General features: G+C 41.2%; 1 protein-coding gene across 4 annotated transcripts; it reads left to right on the top strand.

Moving 5' to 3' along the window:
- Positions 1 to 109: 109 nt before the first annotated feature.
- On the top strand, positions 110 to 23398 carry LOC113035916 (bridge-like lipid transfer protein family member 2). 4 transcript variants are annotated; one of them, XM_080288693.1, is made up of 41 exons: positions 126 to 273; positions 813 to 952; positions 1076 to 1202; positions 1352 to 1401; positions 1480 to 1621; positions 1703 to 1821; positions 1917 to 1977; positions 2051 to 2237; positions 4433 to 4556; positions 4677 to 4801; positions 4911 to 4978; positions 5063 to 5199; positions 5391 to 5509; positions 8653 to 8846; positions 9201 to 9498; positions 10348 to 10553; positions 10662 to 11712; positions 11841 to 12032; positions 12360 to 12562; positions 13021 to 13139; positions 13207 to 13430; positions 13554 to 13744; positions 13900 to 13999; positions 14104 to 14303; positions 14397 to 14694; positions 14780 to 14937; positions 15117 to 15323; positions 17419 to 17518; positions 17736 to 17918; positions 18010 to 18131; positions 18229 to 18384; positions 18887 to 19008; positions 19092 to 19272; positions 19466 to 19552; positions 20053 to 20163; positions 20243 to 20378; positions 20660 to 20784; positions 20869 to 20970; positions 22020 to 22154; positions 22241 to 22473; positions 22611 to 23398. In XM_080288693.1, the coding sequence occupies exons 2-40, from the start codon at positions 882 to 884 to the stop codon at positions 22424 to 22426; spliced, it is 6717 nt and encodes a 2238-aa protein (XP_080144819.1). In that variant the 5' UTR covers positions 126 to 273; positions 813 to 881; the 3' UTR covers positions 22427 to 22473; positions 22611 to 23398. The 4 variants fall into 4 exon arrangements, with proteins under 4 accessions (XP_080144817.1, XP_080144819.1, XP_026047564.2 ...); XM_080288691.1 differs by having other exon boundaries at positions 110 to 273; positions 816 to 952; positions 22241 to 23398; XM_026191779.2 differs by having other exon boundaries at positions 127 to 273; positions 22241 to 23398.
- Positions 23399 to 23477: the final 79 nt, after the last annotated feature.

Below are 23477 nucleotides of genomic sequence, written 5' to 3'. Positions count from 1 at the left end.
GCATTTTATTTTCGTGCTTGTTTATGGATTAGTTTAAAGTTGGTGTGAACCGCTGAATAATGTGTGACTGTTTAGTTAAAGATTACTTGCTTAGACAGCGTTACTGGCCAATCCCCAGCTCCGCTCCCACTACTGCGCTCCACCGAGCTGCCAGCTGAGCACGGCGAGCCGGAGAACAGTGTTTACTAAGCTCTGAGTCAACTGTCACATGAAACTGCTCTGTCTGCAGCGTTACACTGCGCTGCGACAGCTCGGTGTTGCGAATATGTCAGGGTAAGTGAGTTTTGTAAGAGAGTGAGGCCAAAAAGACCAAAGACGACCAACAGGCGCAAAAAAGAGTGCCAACTGGCAGTTCCGCTAAGTTAGCGGTAGCGTTAGCGTGCTACAGTGCTAGCCCAGATTTGCTTAAGATTTTTGGATGACGCGGCGGCAAATTTCGTTAACTGTTTAGTGCTGGGTTACTGGCTAATGCTGCTGCTGCTTGGCAGTGAGTGTTTCTCACTGGCGGCTTGGTAATGGGAAACAAGTTTTAGTAGAGGTTTGTGTTTTCTTTACACTGTTAGCTGAGCGATAAAGTTTAGCTAGGTGCTGTTTCGTGGTCGGTTTGTAATTACACTGTAGTTAATTAGAGGTGTTAGCTCTGTGAGGCTAGCTGTTAACGTTTTCCACAACGAACGGTTGTTAACTTGTGTAGGAAGTGTTGCCTCAGCTAATTACAGTTATAGCAACTATTTGCAAGCAGTCGGTGTCACCTATCAGTAGTGAGTGGCACCTGGATATTGTGCTTAAGTACATCTCTTCCTCTTTGACAGCAGCTGAGAGAAGATAAGGAGCAGCCAGACTCATGTCCCAAGATTTGGGTGTGAACAACTAGAGACACAATGTCTCTCCTGCTGATATCATTATTTTTAATCTTTTTGCTGGCTATTGGTGTGCTGTGTGCCATTTTCAGGTGAGGAATGTGTGGAAATTTCTACAGTACAGCGATCATTGTATGGTTTAAACTGCAAGCACTGCTTAATAGATGTTTCCTTGCTCTCCTCATTTAAAGTAGCACATTTTCCCGCTGTTCTAGGTGGCTCATATGTACTCTGGCTGTGCGATTCTTCCAAACTACCCTCAATGCTCATCTGAAGATTAAATCAGTAGGATTTTTTTCTGTCCAAGGAGTCAGTATCCAGTTTCACCCCCAGCATACTTTGGTAGGACACGTTTTTGTTTACATGACATTTGTGTAGTCGGCACATGCTAAACAACCACTCCCATGTCAATGGTTCACTTCTGAGTTTGTGTACTTTACCATCTATCAAATGTATTTTTTTTTATCTTGCTGTAATTCTGTGAATGGCAGGAAATTGACAGGATATGGATTTCAAGTAAACTTCTAAACCAGGATTTACCGTAAGTAGCTTAATGTGTTGCCCAGATAGTCTGAGATAAAACAGTTAGCAACAAATAATATCATAAGTTGTGTTTCAGGCGATACCTGGCATTCTGTGTTGGAGAAACCAGAGTCCGGTTTGACTTGCAAGCACCACTAAAACCTTTGGTGAAGCAGAGCCATGGAAAAAAGTCGGCGAAGATTTCTGTCAGCCCCAAAACGCTTCGATTCTTGTCACAAGTATGAAGGCTGGCGATAAGTTAACATTTCTTTTTATGCTTATTTGTACACAGTATCTCACTTCCTGTTTTGTATTTCCAGTTGCTGTCATTCCACATCAGCTCCATCAACGTGATGGTCCTAAACCTAGCACTGCCAGAATCTCTATGGCACATGACTGTTGCAGGTATCACCTTGTTACTTGACCACCAGAGTAAAAGGTATTATTTATTTTTGGTTTATAACTAATCTGACTGAATCAATAGTTTGTATTAGTTGTCCAAAATGAAATCCATGTTGAAAAATGTCTTTACAGGTTGGCATGGAACTTCTCGGTTGGACAACTAAGCAGTAAAGTGCTCAAAAGCAGTGAACTGGTGAGTGGAGTAACTGTCACTGAAATAGAAACAGGTGGTTGAATGTTTGTAAATGATGTGCTCTCCATTTTAGGACATATGTTTGGCTGAAGTGGCACTTAGCCTGTTGCTATCTGGAGATGTGAGTTTACCAGAGATGAAGCCAGGTTGTCTGTCCCTGAGTGTGAGGACTCTAATGGCAGAGCTGCACGAGGGGCTGTTCCTCAGTCAGCTCCAGCTTCCAGCAGTTTCCCACAAAGAGAAAGATCATGGTGCATTTGGTGAGTAACGTTTGACCTCTGAAATGGAAGCAATGATTTTTAAGTATAGTGTTTATCCATCACATTCATTTGCATTCCTTCTTTTCTCCAAATTGTAATCTATAGTACTGTGCAAAGGTCTTGAGCCACCTCTCATTTCTTTGTATGTTGCTTCCAAGGAGTGAGATTGTTGTAATTTTTCAAAGTGGTCTTGAGCAATACTTCTCCAGGCGTTCTGAAAGTATTTTAATGTTTTTTTTAATGGACATTGGCTGCTTGTTCCCTCATTTTCAGTCCAGTCCTTGTAAATGACCATTTTCAGAGGAATGTTTTTGCTGTTAAACCCCTTAACATTGATCATTCAAGCTTCTTTTGTTTTAAAGGGATGAGCCAGTGTTGTGTCTACACATTGCAGACAACTTGGCAAAGAACCAGTTTTAAACTGTATCTTTAGGCACTTTATTTGTTCCTCTTTTTTTTTTATTGACTCTACAAAAAATGCCAAACATGACACAGTTTGGCAAACATAAAATAGTATTTTTGCACTAACAAGGTGATTCCCAGACAGTTATTAGCCAAATATAATGAATATCTGTGCCTGGTGTGCAGTGCGTCCTTAAAAAAACATCTGATGAAACTGCACAGGTGGAGGGCAAATTAAAGTGTGAAGCCTAAAAAAAAAACTGATGAACAGTCTGGACAGACACAAAGGCACATCCCCCGTCTCTACAGACCTTAATAGTATTGTCGTATCATCTTGACAGAGAACAAAACACAAAACAACTAGTGTCCAAAGAAGAGTGTTGAATGTTCTTCCAGAAGCCTGGAGAAGTATTTCTAAAGACTACTGAAAGAAATTACTAGAAAGCTTCCCTAAGTGTTCAAGCTGTTTTGAAGAATAATGGTGGCTATACCAAATATTGACCTTCAAGCTTATTACATTTGTACAGACTCTGTTTTTTCCTTATGAATTGTATTTCCACGCAAGTTTGAACCTGTTTCAATAAATCACTCTACCTATTTCCCATTTTCCTACCAAAAAAATAAAGAAATTATGAATGACCCAAGACTTTTGCACAGTACAGTTTTATCCAACCACTGCAGTTAACTTTCAGTTTATTTCATTCTATTTTTCAAGTCTGATTTGTTGTACTGTTTTGCATTCATAGTTGTACCATCAAAGATGGTAAAGTCTTAATAATCTTTTTTTTTAATGATATATTTATTGAATTGGGGGGAAGAACCCTTATGAAAATCACATTTTAAAACTATCTATCCTGCAATTAGTATTGTCAGGTGTTAGATGAATAAAGAACAGTGCCTTGGCTGTTGTACATCCACAGGACCTTCACTCTGTGCTGCCCTTCTTGTTGTTTTTTTCTGCCTTTGCATTTGCATTTGATCTTTTGCGTGTTCTAAAAGTGCCTGGACATTTTCCATCATCTGTGATATTTTTAGCTGTTCTGCTAACCAAAATGAAAACAAGGTCATATCATAGCTCTTCACTGGCCTCTGTGAGTGTTTGAAATGTCCTTAATGATAAAGTTTTACCAACACAGTCAAAGTAGGACTAAGTTATACATTCATTACAAAAACAGGAGAAAATGTTTGAAAAGCGTTTAAAGCAAGATGATTTTTTCTTCCGTTTCTTTATAGATGCACAGGTCTGTTAGGCCATTGAATCAGATGTTAAAAATAGCTTGCAGTTAAAAACACGAACATAAACATTGCACATACAGTTGAGGCTGGTGGTTCTGTCCATGTAAATAACTACTAACATTCTCACGAGCAAAAAAGAGGAAATGACACGTAACCATAGTATGTATTTTTATAAGAAACATATTTATAGATTAGTAGAAAATAATGCATTAAAGTTGTGTTGTTAGTGATTTAACTTCTCAGTATAATCCCAGGTTGCTCTGCCTTCATATGCAAAATCAGTTGCATTATTAAGAATCCACCTCCACTCTAACAGTTATAATATTAAGTGTAGTCTTAAACAACATGCATGTTACAGAATATTTGAAATCCCGTGGAATATGCACAATGTCAGAAAGTCAACACCTGCGTTTTATTAAAGGTTGAAGTGCTAATTTTGTCTTTCTAACTATGTCATAGATTTTTAAAATTCAAATGCCAGCTTGATAGGCTTGATATTTTTGATAATTCTTTACATAACACTCTAATTTAATTACTCAAATACTATTTCCTTTTAGAGAATGAAAATGATGATTTTATCCAGACTGAGACTGTGGAACGCTTTCATCAGCTGATTCCCCACAAGGTCAATGTGGAATTTGATAACACAAACATAACCCTGTCGATGCACAGCCAGAAACGGTGAGTCACCGTTTTACATCTAGCTGCGTATATACTGTGATCACAGTTTTGCATTAGTTTACTCTTTTAAATGATCTGTTGTTTCAGATATTTTATAACCCTATTTTCTTACTTGTACAGACACCTGAACTGGACTCTAAAGTCTTTAAAGGTCTGCTACGGACGTGACAACGAGCAGCTTCCTCTTAAAAGCTTCACTCCTGAGCTGAGCTTTCCCCAGAGCAGCTTGGAGCTCCTTCTTGAGGGTAAGTGGACAGCTGGGCGCCAGACTTATTGCAGAGAGAGTTGGAAGGAGGAAGAAGTCGTGAATAACACGCTCTTTTTTTTCTTTTTCTTTTTTTTTTCTGCTGGCAGATGGACTTCTGCTGTCTCAAAGTAGGCAAAGAATTCTTTGTGTGAACACAATCAAGACAACCCTGCAGGTGAGGGAAATGCTTTAAGGCCACATTGCATCGTTTTGTAAATCAGTTACTCAGACTTTCTCCCTCGTGTCTCTGTGAATTTAGGTTACATCAATTGACATCTCAGGGTCAGTCGTCGTCAACACTTGCATCATTCACTACCGTCACCAGGAGTTTTCCCATTGGCTCAATCTATTTCCATGGGAACAGCTATTCCACAGGAAGGAAGCACACAGAAAAAGGCAAGTTGTAAAAGTGAAACTCACATAGTTCGATTGCTGGATTTCTGAAATTAAAATCTTCTTAACACCTTTCACCATCTTCTCTTCATTATCCCTGTTTGTGCATCACTCATTCTCTATTGTTTTTGTCCATTACCTTACCTTGTGCGGTGTAGTCCGTTAGATTATTTGCCCACCCTCCTTTTCCTCAGGCGCCTTCCTCACCTGGATGCTCCCGTGATGATCACCACCTCTGTGTCCAACATCAATGTGTCTGTTCAGCTGGGAGACACCACACCTTTTGCTCTGGGCTTCCTCTCTGCTAATGGAGGTACTTGTTGTCATGTGAAGAGTGCATTATGTTCACAAAAGTGCCAGATGCAAAATAGTTATACAGGAATATTTATTTTAACATGCTCTTTTTTTAAAGATTTACTCATCTACACACACAAAAAAAATTGGTTAAGGTGTGTAGAATGGAAATTGGACACCTATAGAATTTTCTCAACAGTCAACTTTTCCTTGGCATGAAACTGGAAATAATCAAACCTGGTTTTTGCCACTGTCCAGGATTATTTAGCGTCTGTTTAGTCGGCATAGTTAAGGTTTTACACTTTTCCCATCTGCTGATTGCCAGACAGTGCTCAATGGTAATGATGCTCTATATAGCAGAGTCGGATGGTAAGCTCACCACCTTCATAAGATCAGGGTTGTTTTGAATTATTCCAGACAAAAATTGACCCTCCCACTAGGCCAAAGTATCCAGGAGTTTTTTGTTTTTTAAGGATTAGTACAGTTGCAACCATTAGTTTAGTTTATTGTTACCATTAGCCACTTTTACATATCTAAGAACAGCCAGAAAAATAAATAGAAGTAAAGAAGTTTAGAAAAATAACCCATAATTTTGTGTGACTTTACCTACCTGACTACCTTCAGTTATTCAGCTGAAACTCTTGTAATTCCTGTACTATAGTGGGTTAGATCATTCACCACTTCCCCTCTCTTGCACTAGCAGCAGTTGACATTGAGCCTTCTACCAGGACAACAAGCTGTTAAGAATTACCCATACAGTATGCAGTATTGCAGGTGGATTCTGCTATGTTAAACCCCAGCACTCCATCCATCCATCCATCCATCCATCCATCCATCCATCCATCCATCTTCATCCGCTTTATCCGAGGCCGGGTCGCGGGGGCAGCAGCCTAAGCAAAGAGGCCCAGACCTCCCTCTCCCCAGCCACCTCCTCCAGCTTATCCGGGGGAATACCAAGGCGTTCCCAGGCCAGCCGAGAGATATAATCTCTCCAGCGTGTCCTGCGTCTGCCCCGGGGCCTCCTCCCGGTGGGACATGCCTGGAACACCTCACCCAGGAGGCGCCCAGGGGGCATCCTTGTCAGATGCCCGAACCACCTCAGCTGGCTCCTTTCGATGTGGAGCAGCAGCTGCTCTACTCTGAACCCCTCCCGGATGGCCGAACTTCTCACCCTATCTCTAAGGGAGAGGCCAGCCACCCTTCGGAGGAAGCTCATTTCTGCCGCTTGTATCCGCGATCTCGTTCTTTCGGTCACTACCCACAGCTCGTGGCCATAGGTGAGGGTAGGGACGTAGATCGACCGGTAAATTGAGAGCTTCGCTTTTACACTCAGCTCCCTCTTCACCACGACGGACCGGTGCAGCGTCTGCATTACTGCAGCTGCAGCCCCAATCCGTCTGTTGATCTCCGGCTCCCTTCTCCCATCACTCGCGAACAAGACCCCGAGATACTTGAACTCCTCCACTTGGGGCAGGAACTCATCCCCGACCCAGAGTGGGCACTCCACCCTTTTCCGGCTGAGAACCATGGCCTCAGATTTGGAGGTGCTGATCCTCATTCCCGCTGCTTCACACTCGGCTGCGAACCGTTCCAGTGCGAGCTGGAGGCCCTCACCCGATGAAGCCAACAGAACCACATCATCCGCAAAAATCAGAGATGAGATTCTGAGGCCACCAAAGCAAAAGCCCTCCGCCACTTGGCTGCGCCTAGAAATCCTGTCCATAAAAATTATGAACAGAACCGGAGACAAAGGGCAGCCCTGGCGGAGCCCATCACCCACCAGGAACGAGTCCGACTTATTGCCGGCAATGCGAAGCTCTTGCAACAGTTGTATAGGGATCGAATGGCCCGTAGCAATGGGCCAGACACCCCATACTCCCGCAACACCTCCCACAGGACACCCCGAGGGACACAGTCGAGTGCCTTCTCCAAGTCCACAAAACACATGTAGACTGGTTGGGCAAACTCCCATGCACCCTCAAGTATCCTCGAGAGGATAAAGAGCTGGTCCAGTGTTCCGCGACCAGGACGAAAACCGCATTGTTCCTCCTGTATCCGAGGTTCGACTAGCAGACGAACTCTCCTTTCCAGCACCCTGGCATAGACTTTCCCAGGGAGGCTGAGGAGTGTGATCCCCCTGTAGTTGGAACACACCCTCCGGTCCCCCTTCTTAAAGATGAGGACCACCACCCCGGTCTGCCAGTCCACAGGTACTGCCCCTGATCTCCACGCAACATTGCAGAGGCGTGTCAACCAGGACAGCCCTACAACGTCCAGAGCCTTCAGGAACTCGGGGCGGACCTCATCAACACTAGGGGCTCTGCCACCAAGGAGTTGTTTAACTGCCTCAGTGACCTCGCCCCCAGAAATTGGCGGGTCATTCCCCTCATCCCCAGACTCTGCTTCCTCCTTGGAAGACGTGTCAGTGGGATTAAGGAGGTCCTCGAAGTATTCCTTCCACCGCCTGACAATTTTCTCAGTTGACCCCAGCACTCCTTACCTGAAAAGCTTTACTTTAATTACACTTTGTTTTTACTTTACTTTATTATGTACAAGTCTCCTCTATTCTTGAAACACATTTTCCTTCATAACCTTGTTCTATGGGTAACTGTTAGGCCAACCTCTTTCAAACATGCGTAGATTAGATAAAGTTTTTCCACAGGGCCCTTTTAAATGTTACTCATTAACTTTTTCTACTTCAAGCAGTGACACTAGAAAGAGGTCTCCTTTTATTCAGAGTCACTTGAATTGAAAAAGTACTAAAGACATGGTCTGAAAAGTGAAGCTAGTGCTTAAATGTGGCTAAATGAGTTCTTTTTAATTGCCACAAGGGGACCACTTAGAAATACTTGCTTTCTGACATCAGTAAACCTTTTCCTGATCTCTTTATGGGCACATAGTTTCAGGTCATATCGAATAAAACATGAACATCATTTTGTAAATGGTGGTATTTATTAGAATCGAAAGATTATCGTAGACATTCTCATTGGCTAATAATTTGTAATTCCCAGTTCTTAGCCAGTGTTCTAGGTTACAAGGTTGAACCTACATCTCCCTCTGTGTTTACAAAAAAGAAAGTAAAACTGTGACAGTGTTTATCTTTTATATGGTCTATGCTTAACTTACAATGTTTTTTTATCTGCACACCCTTTGTTTCTTCAGAACTGCGTCATATCCTTGACATTAAAGTTGAGAGTGAGAATCAAGAGTCCCAAAATGTGCACGAACGTGCCTCGCTGTCCTTGGACAATTTCTGGTGGAGAGTGGGTCAGGGGTCTCATATCCAGCAGGCACCCCACCCTCCTGGTAAACATGTATGGGGAGAAGCCCTAATCCTAGACTCACTCAGCCTGCAGGTAGGACTGCAGACAAACCTTTATAAACATTTGTATCTTTCTATACTGATTATTTATTAACCTTTATTTAACCAGGAAGATCCCATTGAGATTAAAAACCTCTTTTTCAAGGGAGACCTGGCCAAGATACTGATGCTTTAGCTATGAATAATAAAGTGGAAAAAATAATATAAAGCTTAAATTCTTATCAGCAACCTTCTTTGAAGTGACTTGTGACTGATATTGTTTGTTTTAAACTTGGGAAATCTTCCAATTTGTCCAACTCTAGATTATATGAGCAATGCAAAATCAGAACATGTGGTTTCAAGTTAAACTGATTTTAAGGATTTCTTCATTAATCTCTTCTCCCTCCAGGGGAGTTTGAACCGACCCCACATGAAGTCGAACAGCCAGCCTCTGAGTCTGAACGTTGAGTCCAGCCTGAAAGGGCTTCAAGTGGAGCTTTCAGAGACCTGTGCACTGTGTCTGTCTCGCTTGCTGTCTCTCATGTGTTTACCTCGTCATCCAGAGTCACAGCTGCCAGATCTGACTCCATTGTCTCCTTGTAATGACGACACCATAAAACCTATCCCCTCCTCACAACTACACCTGCTTTTTAAAGTGGACTGCTGTCTAGAGGACGTTAATGTCTTCACGCTTTCTAATGTTGCAGGTAAGGAATGAGCATTTTTATTATAATACAGAGCTGTTTGACTGAAAAGACTGTTTTACAGCTTTTATTCCAAATGAAACTTATGTGGCAATAAAACAAATCATCACATACAACTGATAAACTTTTTCAGTGTAATTGCGTAGTAGTTTAAATCATATTAGGACATGTATGCTAAACAGGAAATTGTTTATGTGTAAAGAAAAAGGTGTATTGCTTTTCACAGTTAAAACCACATCCACTGCAAATATGGACTGAAACTGCTATTTAAACCCTACTATGTCTATGCTATGCTATGCTATCTAAGCTATGAACGGCACTTATTGACATCATAAATTTCTGCTGGCATCCACTTTTGTCACATAGTTTTTCAGTCTAAAGCATATAGAGCTAAAGGTTTCTTTACTCTGTTGGTAGGCTATCTCACAACACTGCAACATTTAGGAATTTTATTGTTTTTTCCGAGTTTTACTAGTTTTTGATTGATGTAACCTTTGGCTTTAGTAAATTGTGAGGAAATTTGTAACTTTTTTTTCAAAATCAAAATTAATCTGAATGAATTCTGTCAGTTACATCTCTTGCTTTATAAAAAAAAGAGAGAGAAAGAGAGAGATTTTTTTCTACTGAAGATAATATGTGGCTGCTACTATAGCTCACTTGGTTGAGCAGACAATCCATGTGCTGTTGCAGAGGTCTAGGTACAAATCCACCTTGTGCCGTTTGCGTTGTAGCTTTCCCTCTACTCTCTCTCCCAGGATACTTCCAAAAGAGACCTCCACTTTCTTCTCTTCATTGTTTTCTTTTTTGATTTGCTTCCATTTTTGCCTGTATTATTTCTTCTTTCCTGTGTAGGAGCTGTATCTCTGCGGATGGACACTGTCAGAGTCCTGACCTCTGCTGAGAGCTCTAGGGTGTCTCTGCAGGGGGTCAGCTTGTCTGTGATCAAGACAGTCACAGAGAACATGGAAGTATGTTGTCCCGCCTCTCAAACCATCAACCCTATAGTAAAACTCACCACATTAACGCTGTGGTACCACATCACCACCCACACCATACAGGTAACCACATTTGTTGAATTGAATTTATCTGGACTAAATAAATTTCCATCTCAGCATGCTAGCGGTATTTATTTCAGAGTGTATTAATATGTTGATTTCTTTAATTAGGTTCAATGTGAAGAGGATCTTACTGTCGAATGGACGCCACCAGACCACATGGTCCTATATCAGCACATGACTGAAGGTCAGGCGTGTTGGTTAATGCTGTGTGGAGAGAAAGGAGAGGAAAAGCCAGTTAAACCAGTGAACACTGAAGCTGCCTCAGGTCAGAACAGAGGCCTGTGTTTGCGTGTTGAACTGGGCTGTACTCGTTTAACTGCTCATGTTACTGATCAGAACTACATTCTGCTGCACATGGATGCACTCTCTCTCTCAAAGCAAGGCAGTTCTATGCATATGCGCTCTCCCTCAGTGATCTTCAACTTTGATGGCAACAATATAGTCTCTTTTAATGGCCTAGATGTGGAGACACATGCAGATCTGACTGAAATGCAGCTGCACAGAGACACTTTCCCCTTCCTCACCACTCCTCATAACCGTGTCTGGGTATTGACATGTCCTTCCTTATCTATGGAGTTCCCCTACCAGTACAATTTCTCAAACACATTTGACAAAGCTATTAGTGTGCAGAAGTGGCTAAAAAGTCTCCATCAGTCCCCAACCCAGGCCTCCGCAACCCAACGTCTGCCGCCTGACCTCATCTTCAAAATTAGCCAGTTCTCATTTGTCTTCCTGGACGATGTCTTCGAAATCAAGCTGCGAGACAACTATGAACTGATGAAGGATGAAAGTAAAGAGAGTGCAAAACGTCTGCAGCTTCTGGATAAGAAGGTGGCAGATCTCCGCAAGCAACATGGAGAACTTCTCCCGGCTAGAAAGATAGAAGAGCTGTATAGTTCACTGGAGAAAAAGCATATAGAGATCTACATCCAGCGTTCACGCCGCCTCTATGCAAACACACCCATGAGGAAGTCGCTGCTGACCTGGACTGTTTCAGACTTACAACTTGTCGTCATTGCTGATCAGTCCCTTCATGGCCCCGACAGGGTGAGAGAACAGTTGAGGGACATTGATGGGATCAGTCCCTTCCCCAGAGATGGGCTCCCTCTGGTCGTCCAATGGTGCCGTGCAGTCAAGTTTAAACTAGCTGCATTTTTGGGTAAGAGCACCTTTATATGCCCATTTAAGGCAAAAAACAAAGGATTTTTTTCAAAGTTTTTTTATTGTTACTAGTATTTACTAGAGTATTAAAGTAGTAAAGTATTTACTACTTTTGCTTTGTACCAGTGAGAATTCGGGACTACCCTCGCTACCTGTTTGAGATCCGTGACTGGGAGCTGTCGGGGCGTCTGATTGGCACAGAGCAAGATGGACAGCTGAGAGGTCGGCGCAAACAGACTGTCCCCCTTGGACCACCGTGGGGAGATGTAACAGTCCACAGGAATATGCCACCACTCAAGTTCTACTATGACTTCAAATGTGAGTTATGAGTATAATGTTGGTCAGTGTCCCAAAATCCTGTCTAGATATGCAGAAGAATCTGCTATAATCCTATGACTATGACCAATAAGTGATTTAAAAGTTCAACTGTTTAGACTAAAACTGATGAAGCAGAAGACTGAATTTTCAGGAGTAAATGAGGAGAGAAATGTGTCCTTGTCCTTGAACATACAAAACTAGAACTCTTCTAAAAAAGAAAAGTGTACACTTTTCTTTTTAAAGTATTCGACTACTCAGTGATTATGACTGAATTCGAATTGAATTGAATGTTTCACACAGGAATTGTTACATGTTTTTTTTCCCCAGCCAACATCTCTCTGTACACTATTGTTTGGGGGCCATGTTGGGACCCTGCCTGGACTTTGATTGGCCAGTCAGTTGACCTTCTGACCAAACCCACAGCTGATCCCTCGCCTCTTCTGGCCTGGTGGGACAAAAGTCGTCTCCTTCTGCACGGGCGCTGGGTCATGGACATTGATCAGGCCAATCTTCATCAGCTGGCTACAGAGGTAAAACATTGTTTTTTCTTAGTATTTATGTTTACCCGTGACAGGTTATTATCAATATCAGTTTATTTTTATGTTTTTGGCAGCTTTCTCCATTTTGTTTAAAGTAATTCTTATGTTTTGACACTGTTAGCAATGCCATGATAACCAGTTTACAAACTGTGGGGCAGGAGCCACTGAAGCTGTGGCACAGGTAGCCTGGCAAAAATATAAAGTATATTTTATAAATACTTTACTTTAGATTTAAGATGAACAACATATTTTTTAGGGAAAACAAAACAAGAGTTTTCTGATGATATTGCACTGCCATTTGGTTAAGTTTATTCATGTTGGGTTCTTTGTATTTTTAATAAAAACTGAGGGGTGTTTTTGACTGTTGAGGTAGAACATGCTAGAGAATGTCTGAGAACCACTGTGCTAAGCAAAATTAGTAACAGGTTAATTTGTTATGATTCTTACAGGATCCCTATAATACCACGGAAAATTTGCACTGGGAGTGGAATAAGCTGAACTTTGACTGGAACCCCGGCCAGTTTGCTTTTAAAGGAGACTTGGATGTAAATGTCAGGACCGCGTCAAAGTAAGTGGAAGCAATAAAAGCAGTGTTTGCAGAGAAACATTCAGTATTAATAAGTATCTTTTTCCAGGTATGATGATATCTGTTTTCTACACCTACCCAACCTGTGTATGACCCTTGATCTCCAATGGCTTTGCCATGGCAATCCCCATGACCACCATGCTGTAATGCTCTGCTGTGCGGAGAACATTGCAGACGTGACCTCAGGACAGCCTCACGACTCTTACAGAGCGTTTCGCTCTGAGAATCTCAACCTCTCCATCACCATGGACCTTAACCAGCATTGTGGCACAGGTTTGTCAAACTGTATTCAATCATCGTTCTATGTAAACTAAATTTACAAACACTTACAAACCAGTGTTTTATGTCTATTTTACTTTTGTGAGTTAAAGGTTTTGTTCTTTTTTTTCTTTGTAGACACTTATCAGCCCAGAATCCTCCTGTACAGCAGCACACTGCGCTGGATGCAAAATTTCTGGGCCACCTGGACAAGCGTATCTCGGCCAATCTGCAGAGGCAAGCTCTTCCATAGCCTCAAGCCAATTCGCAAGAAGCTTGGTCAGCACTACAAGCAGATGTCCTACACAGCTGCCTTTCCACAACTACAAGTAGGTTTTGTTTTGTTTTTTCAGTGTGTGCAACAGCAGCAGTCTCAGGGTCAAAGTTTGCATTTTTCCCATCAAATATGCCTCAGTTTGTAACTGTTCATTATATTAGTGTTTTTCTTGATTATTGCACATTTTATATATTGTGTACCCTTTAGGTGCATTATTGGGCCTCCTTTGCCCAGCAGAGAGGTATCCAACTGGAGTGCAACAAAGGCCACGTCTTCACTCGGGGCACACAAAGACTTATTCCACAGGGTAAAAGCAATTTACTTACAGATGTGCTGGATGCACAACATCACATAAAGTACTCTTCATTAGTTTACATGTGTGCGCTTTTGTGTGTTTGTGTGGTGTCTCAGCTGGCACTGTGATGAGGAGGCTGATCTCTGAGTGGAATGTGACTCAGATGGTTAGTGAGCTCTCACAGGTGACAGTCCACCTGATGGCCTCCACCTGGGATGAGACTGCTGACCACCAGATCAACACTCAAGTGAAGAAGACTCACCTGCTCAGCCTGTCATCCCTTAGCTACCAACGACAGAGCAATCGCATGGAGGAGGTAGCAGCCAGAGCCTAAGGGCTGGAGTTTAAATGTATTTTTCACTGCGACTGCATGAATAATTAATGTCCTTATCTGTATCTTCTTTGTCAGGAGGTGAACACAAAGGATGAAACAAATGCCTCTTATACTCACAAATTGCGTCTGGTGGATCTACGTGCTTCCTGGACAACTACAAACAGAAACATAGCCTTTGGGCTATATGATGGCTACAAAAAGGCATCTGTACTGAAAAGAAATCTCTCCACTGAAGCTTTGAAAGGTCTGAGAATCGACACACAACTGCAGACAAAGAAGCTCAAACGCTCTCCTACCACCTACTCCCCCACCACAGCTCCTACCATACCAGTTGTTGCTTCTGTCAACCGATCAGAAAAAAGTCAAAATGAAGGTAAGGAAGTCACCTGACTAACAAAAAGGCCACGGTTTTAGGCTTTAACATCTATTAACTGATTGCTTTTCCACTTATCTTTCAGGCACATCGATGCTTCAGAAGTTGATTGAGGAGACAGACAAGTTTGTGGTGTTTTCAGAAGAGGATTCAGGTGTCAGCGACCAGCTGTGTGGCATTGCAGCCTGTCAGACTGATGATGTATATAACCGCAACTGGTTTATTGAGTTGGTCAACTGTCAGGTAACTGCAGTAATAACAGCAGTTATATTTCAATAATTTGCCACTTTTCTTCACCCATCATATGATGTTCATGTAGATTGTCACTATTTTTACTTGAAAACTAATCTGTCAAATTTGGATTAATTGATGCAGATTGATTGTCAGGTGTTTATCTTTCAATCATCCTTTGCGTTACTTAGATGATGTTGCGTGGCACAGAGACTGCCGGCTGTGTACTGGTGTCTGCAGCAAAGGCTCAACTGCTGCAGTGTGAGCATCACCCTGCCTGGTATAACGACACCTTGAAGCAGAAGACCACCTGGACCTGTCTGCTGGATGGTATGCAGTATTTTGCCACCATGGAGCCCAACCCATCTGAACAAGAGGACCGACAGTTGTGGCTGGAGGTAGGCTAAGCTCTCACGGGGTCAACTAACCCAGTTGTAGAATTAGGGCTGCAAAGATTCATCGAGTAATTTGAAAAATTTGATTATAAAAGATTCTCGACACAAATTCTCTGCTTCAATATTTTGTTTAATGCACAGCTCTGTTGCGCACCGATGTGATAAACGATATAAACACGAGCAAGGCCTGCAGCAGAAATCTCTTTAGAAAACTCTGATGTGAAGAAAAGCAAACTTTGCTCCAACCACTGCTGTTTGTTTAATACAGTGAAAAATCTGTAGAAAGCCTCCAGAAGCCCTTAAAGCCAGTGACCTAAGGGTCGTTAGGTTGGGCAATTATTTATTATTAATATTAATTAATGTCTACACAATCTCAAAGTCTGTTTTCAGCAGCACAAAAACTTGCCTCCTATTAATGCCAGAAAGCCTTCCAAGAGAACAGAGTAAAGGTTTTAGATTGCATATATCTTATTTTATTTGACTTTGTACTTGAGATTATTATATATTTTTTGCATTTAAGAAAATGTTTTCTTTCAAGAATTAAATTTGTATTTGGCACGTACAAAAAGTTTAAGGGTTTAGCTGTTGTTTACAGATGTTGTCTGCAGTTAAACTTTAAAACATTGGTTTTCATTTAGAAATTGCAATGACAGGTCATTCTGAGTGCCATGAAGTTGTACTGTTATGACACTGTATTTAAAAAGATGACACAAGTAACTGATTAGCTGCTTTATTTTAAGTCATTTCAGTTGTTTTTGCTGCAAAATGAGAAAGTGAGAAATTGACAAAGGGCAGTCTTTGCTGACTGAATAAAGAAATTTGAAAGGCTGTAATTGACATATTTGATGTTTTTTTTTTTTTGACACTGTAATTTTTATTGATAGTTTTGTCACAGTTTAAACATAGACATGTTTTGCATTACAGGAGAAATAACCATGCAAGCACACAGTCAAAACAAAACAGAACTAAAGCGAACAGAAGGTGTGGGTGCCAATTCTAATCAACTACCGTATGCATGCCTGCCTTTGCTCAGCAGCATACATACTCCAGCTTATATATGTACTTTTATACAGGCATGCATCAATAGATATACAGAGTCATAGACCTTAAATGTTTTGTTCGTTCATTAATTTTCCTTGGTGCCATACAATGTCCACTTCTCCCACTTAGCAACGAAAATATCTTCCTTTAATCTGAGAATGTAAGTCATTTTTTCCATTGCATAGATTTCTCCAACAATATTTAACCAGTCTTGTGATGAAGGCGGAGCCAGTTTGTACCAGTTTCTTGTTATAGCTTTCTTTGCAGCTATCAATAGGATTTTTGTCAAATACAAGTCGTCGTACAGAACATACTCTCTAATATTCCCAAGATATACAGTTTTAAAATTGTGTGGTAATTGGTAGCCCAAGATACTGCCTATTACAAGACTCACGTTCTTCCAAAAATTATGCAGTTTCAGGCACTCCCAAAACACGTGCGTATGATGTGCTTCCATGTTACCACATCTTCTCCAGCATGGCAAACTGTCTTGAGTCTGTTTACTTTTGATTTTTGGTGTAATAAAGAATCGAGTAAGGTGTTTCCACCCAAATTCTCTCCAGCATCTTGAGTTAGTCGTTGTGTTCTGGGTTTCACACATACCTAACCATTCCTCAGTTGAGATATCAGTTTTTATTTCCTGCTCCCATTTCTTTTTTATGTATTCAGTTGATGTTGCCGTGTTCTCTCTTAGATTTTTATATAGTACAGAAATCTCCTTGAATTGGAGGCCCCTGTATGATTTAATTATACAATTCAGGATGCCATAAGACGTACGCGAACTTCGTATTTCCTTTGAAAAGTAGTCTCTGAGTTGCAGGTACCGGTAAAAATTGGTTTTCTCTAGACTATACCGATCTTTTAAATCTTGAAAACTCATCAAATGGCCATCTTTCATTACTGTAACATATTTGATGTTTTATAGACTAAACATTTTGTTAGAGAAAAGAATTACCACAGTATTAAACAAGATTTACAATAACTGTCTGTTGTTGTTTTTTAACTAAACAGCTTTGTCATAATAGCTTTGAGTTTTTTATTTATTTATTTATTTTAGGTGAAAAACATTGAGGAGCACCGGCAGCGTAACCTGGACTCGGTGCTGGAGCTGATGGAGAGTGGCCAGGCTGTGGGAGGAATGGTTAGCACTACAACAGGTGTGGCCTTTACTGCAGGACACTGAACACGCAGTAACTACAGCTGTAAAAATCAATAAATAAAAAACATGACTGAGTGCATGGATGTTTTACATTTATACACTGAGAAAAACCCTTTTACTGTCAAGTCTTCTGGCATATTTATATTTTTGTTCAGAGCTAAAATGGGTATTGTAGTTATTGATTGATTCAAATATTGTTTGATCTTTGATTGCAGATTGGAACCAGCCCGCACAGGTGAACGAGTCTCAGCAGGTTCAGCGTATCATCTCGCGCTGTAGTTGCCGGATGCACTACATCAGTTACAGTCACGACATCAACCCAGAGCTGGCCACTCAGATTAAGCCTCCAGAGCTGAGGAACAACCATGAGAAGGAAGACCTGCTGAAGAAACAGGCTGGTATATGTGACCACCAACAGACCACATATCTTTAAGCATGAGTGCTAATTTTCTAATAAGAGAGTGATTTTTCATTTTTCATTTTTTTCAGGTGCTGTGGACACCTTCACTCTCATTCATCATGATCTTGAGATATCCACTAACCCAGTTCAGTATGCTATGATTCTGGACATTGTCAACAACCTGCTCTTACACGTGGAGCCCAGACGCAAGGTGGGCTAGAGACGCAACAGCTAGCTCATAATTCCCATGGCCTAATAAATGTTTTAGCTTTTGCTGACTGTGTTTCTTCTGTGTGGTGATTCTGTAGGAGCACAGTGAGAAAAAGCAGCGAGTGCGTTTCCAGCTGGAGATTTCCAGTAACCCCGAGGAGCAGCGCAGCAGCATCTTGCATCTTCAGGAGGCCGTTAGGCAACACCTTGCTCAAATTAGACGCCTTGAAAAACAGATTTATTCAAACATCAGGGTAAGCGTGTAATTTAAAGTTAAGTGTAAAAGCCCAGAAGTTACTCACAGCTGACTGTGTTTTTAATTGTCTTTAAGTCCATAAAATTAGTCCTTTGTGACCATCAGTGTAGTTGTTTTACATATCCCAAAGGTCTTGTTAGAGTCAAACAGTAAACCTGAATTGTTACTCTTAATCTTTAAGCACGTGAGGTAATTTTACACATCAGTAAAACTGCATGCTTTATACATTGAAGTGTGAACAGTTTTTTTTTGCATAGAATATTACGTTAGTAGCAGTTGTGTCTTCAAGTTTGAAAATAAAGACTATCTGGGTCTGTGGAACTCCTAATCATCTCTGCTTAACCCATTAAAAGCAAAGCACACTGCAATATCTGAGTAACTCGAACACTGGATTTTTATAGCAGCTTGCACCATGTTGGACATGTGACACTGTATTAGTGGAGTGCAGTGCCTGGGTCTTTTAAGTCAATGAAACACTTTGTTTCTTCTTCATCTTGCAGGCGCAATCTGAGGAACTGGGTTGCGATGAACTGAACGAGATTAATGCACGATTGCAGCACCAGCTGAACCAGGAGAAGAATGACATGCAGATGAAGAGTGAAGAGCTCAACATCCTCATCAGGTCTTATGTCAGCACTGATTTGCATCCAGGATAGAGCAGAGATGGCGAAAATTTAAAAAAACAAAAATGTATCTGTTTTCCAGATGTTTTAAGGATTTCCAGCTGCAGCGGGCAAATAAGCTGGAGTTACGTAAACCTCCCGAGGATGTGAGTGTAGTGAGGAGAACAGAGATCTACTTTGCACAGGCCCGCTGGTGTTTGACAGAAGAGGACGGACAGCTCGGTATCGCTGAGCTGGAGCTGCAGAGATTTATGTACAGCAAGGTGAGCAGATGCTGATAATCCATCCAGAGCTTGGAGACATTCCATCTGCCTCTCACCACAGCCCACAAATTCACAGGCTTTAGTTCCTTAGTGCATTTTAAAAACTGGATAAGAGGTTAACAGATGTTATTTGATATTCTCCTGCTGATAAGATCACTGAGTGATAACCACTTTGAAAAATGTCTCCTTGCAGCTGAACAAGTCTGATGATACAGCAGAGCATCTTTTGGAGCTTGGGTGGTTCACAATGAACAACCTGCTACCGAACGCAGCGTACAAGGTAAATAACTTCATCGGAATATTCAGATTAGGCCGAATAGCTTATTTTCACTTGCTTTACATTTATTTACTTTGCTTTTTGGTTGCTGAAGCTTTGAGACTAGCCAGTCCTCTCTTCTACAAACCACTTTGCATTGTGTCACTTTACAACCAAGCACAATGTGACATACATGGCAGACATCAATTTGATAACTAACTTATTTGTGCCTGGTTTCCTCTGTGCAGCGTTTGAGGGTATGTATACAGCTGGAACAGTGAAGAGAAGTTTCATATTGTGCATGTGCACCTGAGTCATAGACGCATGTTTGAGCCATTAGTTCACTCAACCTTACAGTGTCTGCCTTCTTTCCTGTGTTCATTTCATCAATGAAACATGGTGTTTGTGTCTTTTTCAAACTCAATCTCAGTAGAGCTTTTTCAAATCAAATCACTTTTGTGTGTGTGTGTGCATGCGTGCGCGTGCATGCATGCGTTTGAATCTAATTCTCTCATCTCTTTTAGGTCGTACTTCGTCCACAGAGTAACTGCCAGTCTGGACGCCAGTTTGCTTTGCGGATCTTCAGCAAAGTGCGCCCCCCTGTGGGAGGAATCTCTGTGAAGGAACACTTTGAGGTGAGAATGAAGACTCTAAAACACTTTTATGGTGCTTGATTTAATGTTTTTTCTAACACTATTTTGTTTTCATCATCAGGTGAATGTGGTGCCTCTCACCATCCAGCTGATGTACCAGTTCTTCAAACGAATGATGGGGTTTTTCTTCCCGGGGAGAAATGTTGAAGAGGAGGAGGTCACAGATGAAGAAGACAAATTTAGGCTGGTTACTACTGGTATGCTTTTATCAACAGCTGTAATATAACCGTAGCACTTCATCTCCAGACTCTCTGTGTGATCATCAGCCTGAAATTTATACTGCCTAAATGATCAATAGTTTCCATTTTCTCTACCAGACTTGCAGTGTCAAGTTGCTTTTCTGTTATGTCATCCCTCTGAGCTCTATGTAGAGCCTCAGCCACTTTGAATATGACCTTGATGTGAGACTCGGTGGGAGTATAAAGTGTAGAGTCACCCAGAGGCCAGAGAGCTTATTCTAATATTGTCCGTGATACAGGTATCCCTGTCAAACCTCGGCCATTGTCAGAGGACACCATGGGTGCTATGGGTCCCAGCAAAGGTGTCACCCAGGGACTGAACCGCACTGCTGGGGTTAGAAGGTCATTCAGGAAGGCTCCAGAGGTAGAGATGCTGTTTTATGTGTGCTAAAATGTATAGAACTTTATTTTAAGGCAGAGTAAGTAGACTTTATATTTTGTCACTCAGCATCCTGTCGATGACATTGATAAGATGAAAGAGCGAGCTGCAATGAACAACTCATTCATCTACATCAAGATTCCACAAGTGCCTCTCTGTGTCAGCTATAAGGTGGGTTTCTGTGCATAACAGCTGCTACATACCTCTACAGTAAGATTCAGTACCCATTTATTCATTGGTTTAAATGCAAAGATCAACAAAAATCATCCATACAAAATATGTTTGACTAAGCATTGTTTAACTGCCAAATATTAGATATTAGAATATAACTAACTTTGTCACCAGGTGAAAATCTTTCTGTTTTTCAGAAACAAAACAACCAATTTTTAACCTCTGACCCAAGCTTGTGTTTGAGATGCATTTTGAGATCGTTGGATCATACATATAAAAACATTCATCTTTAAACGGATAGTAATTTTTTAAAAAAAAATGCATCTCCTCGTGTGAGGAGAAGAGGGTTATTTCACAGCTTAATACAATAAAGTATTAACAAAGCATTAACAAAGCATAAAGCACTGCTTCATTCTGTTCAATATCAATAAAATGGAGAAAAGCCTAAATGTGATGTCCTCATATGAGCACAGAGGGTCTCACCTTGCACTGGGCCTTAGGTTGGCCCTCAGTTCTGTCTGAAACCATCTTAAAGCCAATCCTCCTTTTAAGCCAACTTTACACTGATAGGCTGCTTACAAACACAAGGTTTGAACAGCAGATGGGTGGTGGCTCATAGCCAGATCTGTGCGACATCATTTAAGAGCTACAATATATTTAAAAGCTTTTGGCTCACAGGTACCCACGTTTGGATTCAAAAAAGATTGTACTGAGCTATGAATTCATCTGACAAACACCCAGAGGTTGTTAGTAAGCATACCATGTTTTCTTTACATAGTTTGCAAACAAACAAACAAAAAAAATAGAGAATTTCTACGTTACACACCAAATCTTTAACCAGCATAGTTTTTTAAACATAGATATAAGAAAATTGAAGCTCAGCTTTAGTACCATTCATTTCCTGCATTGCCCAACCTTGTCATATTACATACAGTGATTGTTTGTGCAAACACTGACATTATTATTTAAAATGCTGACAATGAATATCCATTAAGAGAACAGATCCCCTTTAATCTTGTGTTTGCCTGTGAAATGTTCGTCTCTCTCAGGGTGAAAAGAACAGTGTCGACTGGAAGGACTTGAATCTGGTTCTCCCTTGCTTGGAGTACCATAACAATACATGGACATGGCTCGACTTTGCCATGGCTGTTAAAAGAGACAGCCGAAAAGCACTTGTAGCACAGGTACATTAACGTTCTTATCTCTTCATTAAAGGACAGGCAGATCTTTGATATTTTTAAACTTGTCTTTTTTGCTCCTTGCTGCTCAGATGATAAAAGAGAAACTGCGTCTGAAGCCAGCTTCGGGCTCAGACTTGAGGGGGAAGGCATCTGAAGGGAAGGCGGACAACAGCCTGCAGCAGCAGGAAGAAGATGAGAAAGCACGACTCCTCATCGGTCTCAGCACTGCAGACAAGAGCTCCGGCAAGAAGAGTATATTCAGACGACATAAGTGACGCCTGGAATTGAGTGGATAGTCGTCTACAGCAGCTGCAGGGAAAAAGTAAAGAGCATCACTCCTGCTTTGTGAATCAGGATGAAAAAGGGGGCACGATGGAATATTTCAAGTGGATTTAGGAAATATCTTACTGTATCACATGAGCCTGCTGATCTTTCTTTTTTTCTTTTCTTTTTTTTCAGTTAACTCCTGTTGTGTCTTAGGTTTGAATCTCAAGCAGCTCCAGGATAACTGGAGTGCCATTTTGACCAAATATAAATTATTCTGTTTATTTGTGTGCCATTTAAAAACTTCACTCTGGTGTCATTAACTGCAACCTTTGGAAAGAACGACCGCTTTGGTTGCACTGAATGTAGCGAGGAAGGTTTACAGTATGTAGCTGGCACTTCACTGTTACTGTTTCCTCTGCTGAAAATCCCAGACCGACATGCTACTTCCTGCGGGCTCAGGAACACGGTGCACTCTGCTTGAAGAAATGACACTTAACTGAAGCACCTGTCACTTGTTTAAAACAAAAAAACAAATCTGATCATAGAATATGTTTTATCATTTAAAGCTTAAAGAAACTGATTGTGGCTGTATGACTGTCGCTGACAGGAAGGCCTTTATCCCCATATAAAATGCTATTTTATATTTTCCATGTTGAATGGTGGCCTGCTTCCTCTCAGTTCACTGTTTTTCTGTACCTCACCTCAGTGCAATATGACAGGAAAAGAGCAACAAAAACATGGTGATGTGTGGTAAAATGTGGCACTTGGTGTGTGTGACAGTATTGTGGCAAAAAAAGAATGCGTGCTGCACCTAACTGCTGAGTGTGTTTTGTAATTTGAACACTAAAGCACTTTTATGCAAAGTATTTTGATATTTTTGTAACCGCGGTTGTTTTCCGTTGAAATGTTGCTAAATCCTGATGTTTGTCACATTTCTGATCAGCCCTGAGTATTTCAATTAAAAGGATCGTATCATGGCCCATTTGTGTCAGCTTATCTCTCAATAAGTGTTATTAGTGTGTGTGCTCGTGTGTGTGTGTGTGTTTGGTCTGTTGATCG

Source organism: Astatotilapia calliptera, chromosome 14 (genome assembly GCF_964374335.1).
Source record: "Astatotilapia calliptera chromosome 14, fAstCal68.1, whole genome shotgun sequence".
Taxonomy (NCBI): domain Eukaryota; kingdom Metazoa; phylum Chordata; class Actinopteri; order Cichliformes; family Cichlidae; genus Astatotilapia; species Astatotilapia calliptera.
Note: the sequence above shows the minus strand (reverse complement) of the source record. Positions and strands in the feature narration are given on the sequence as shown.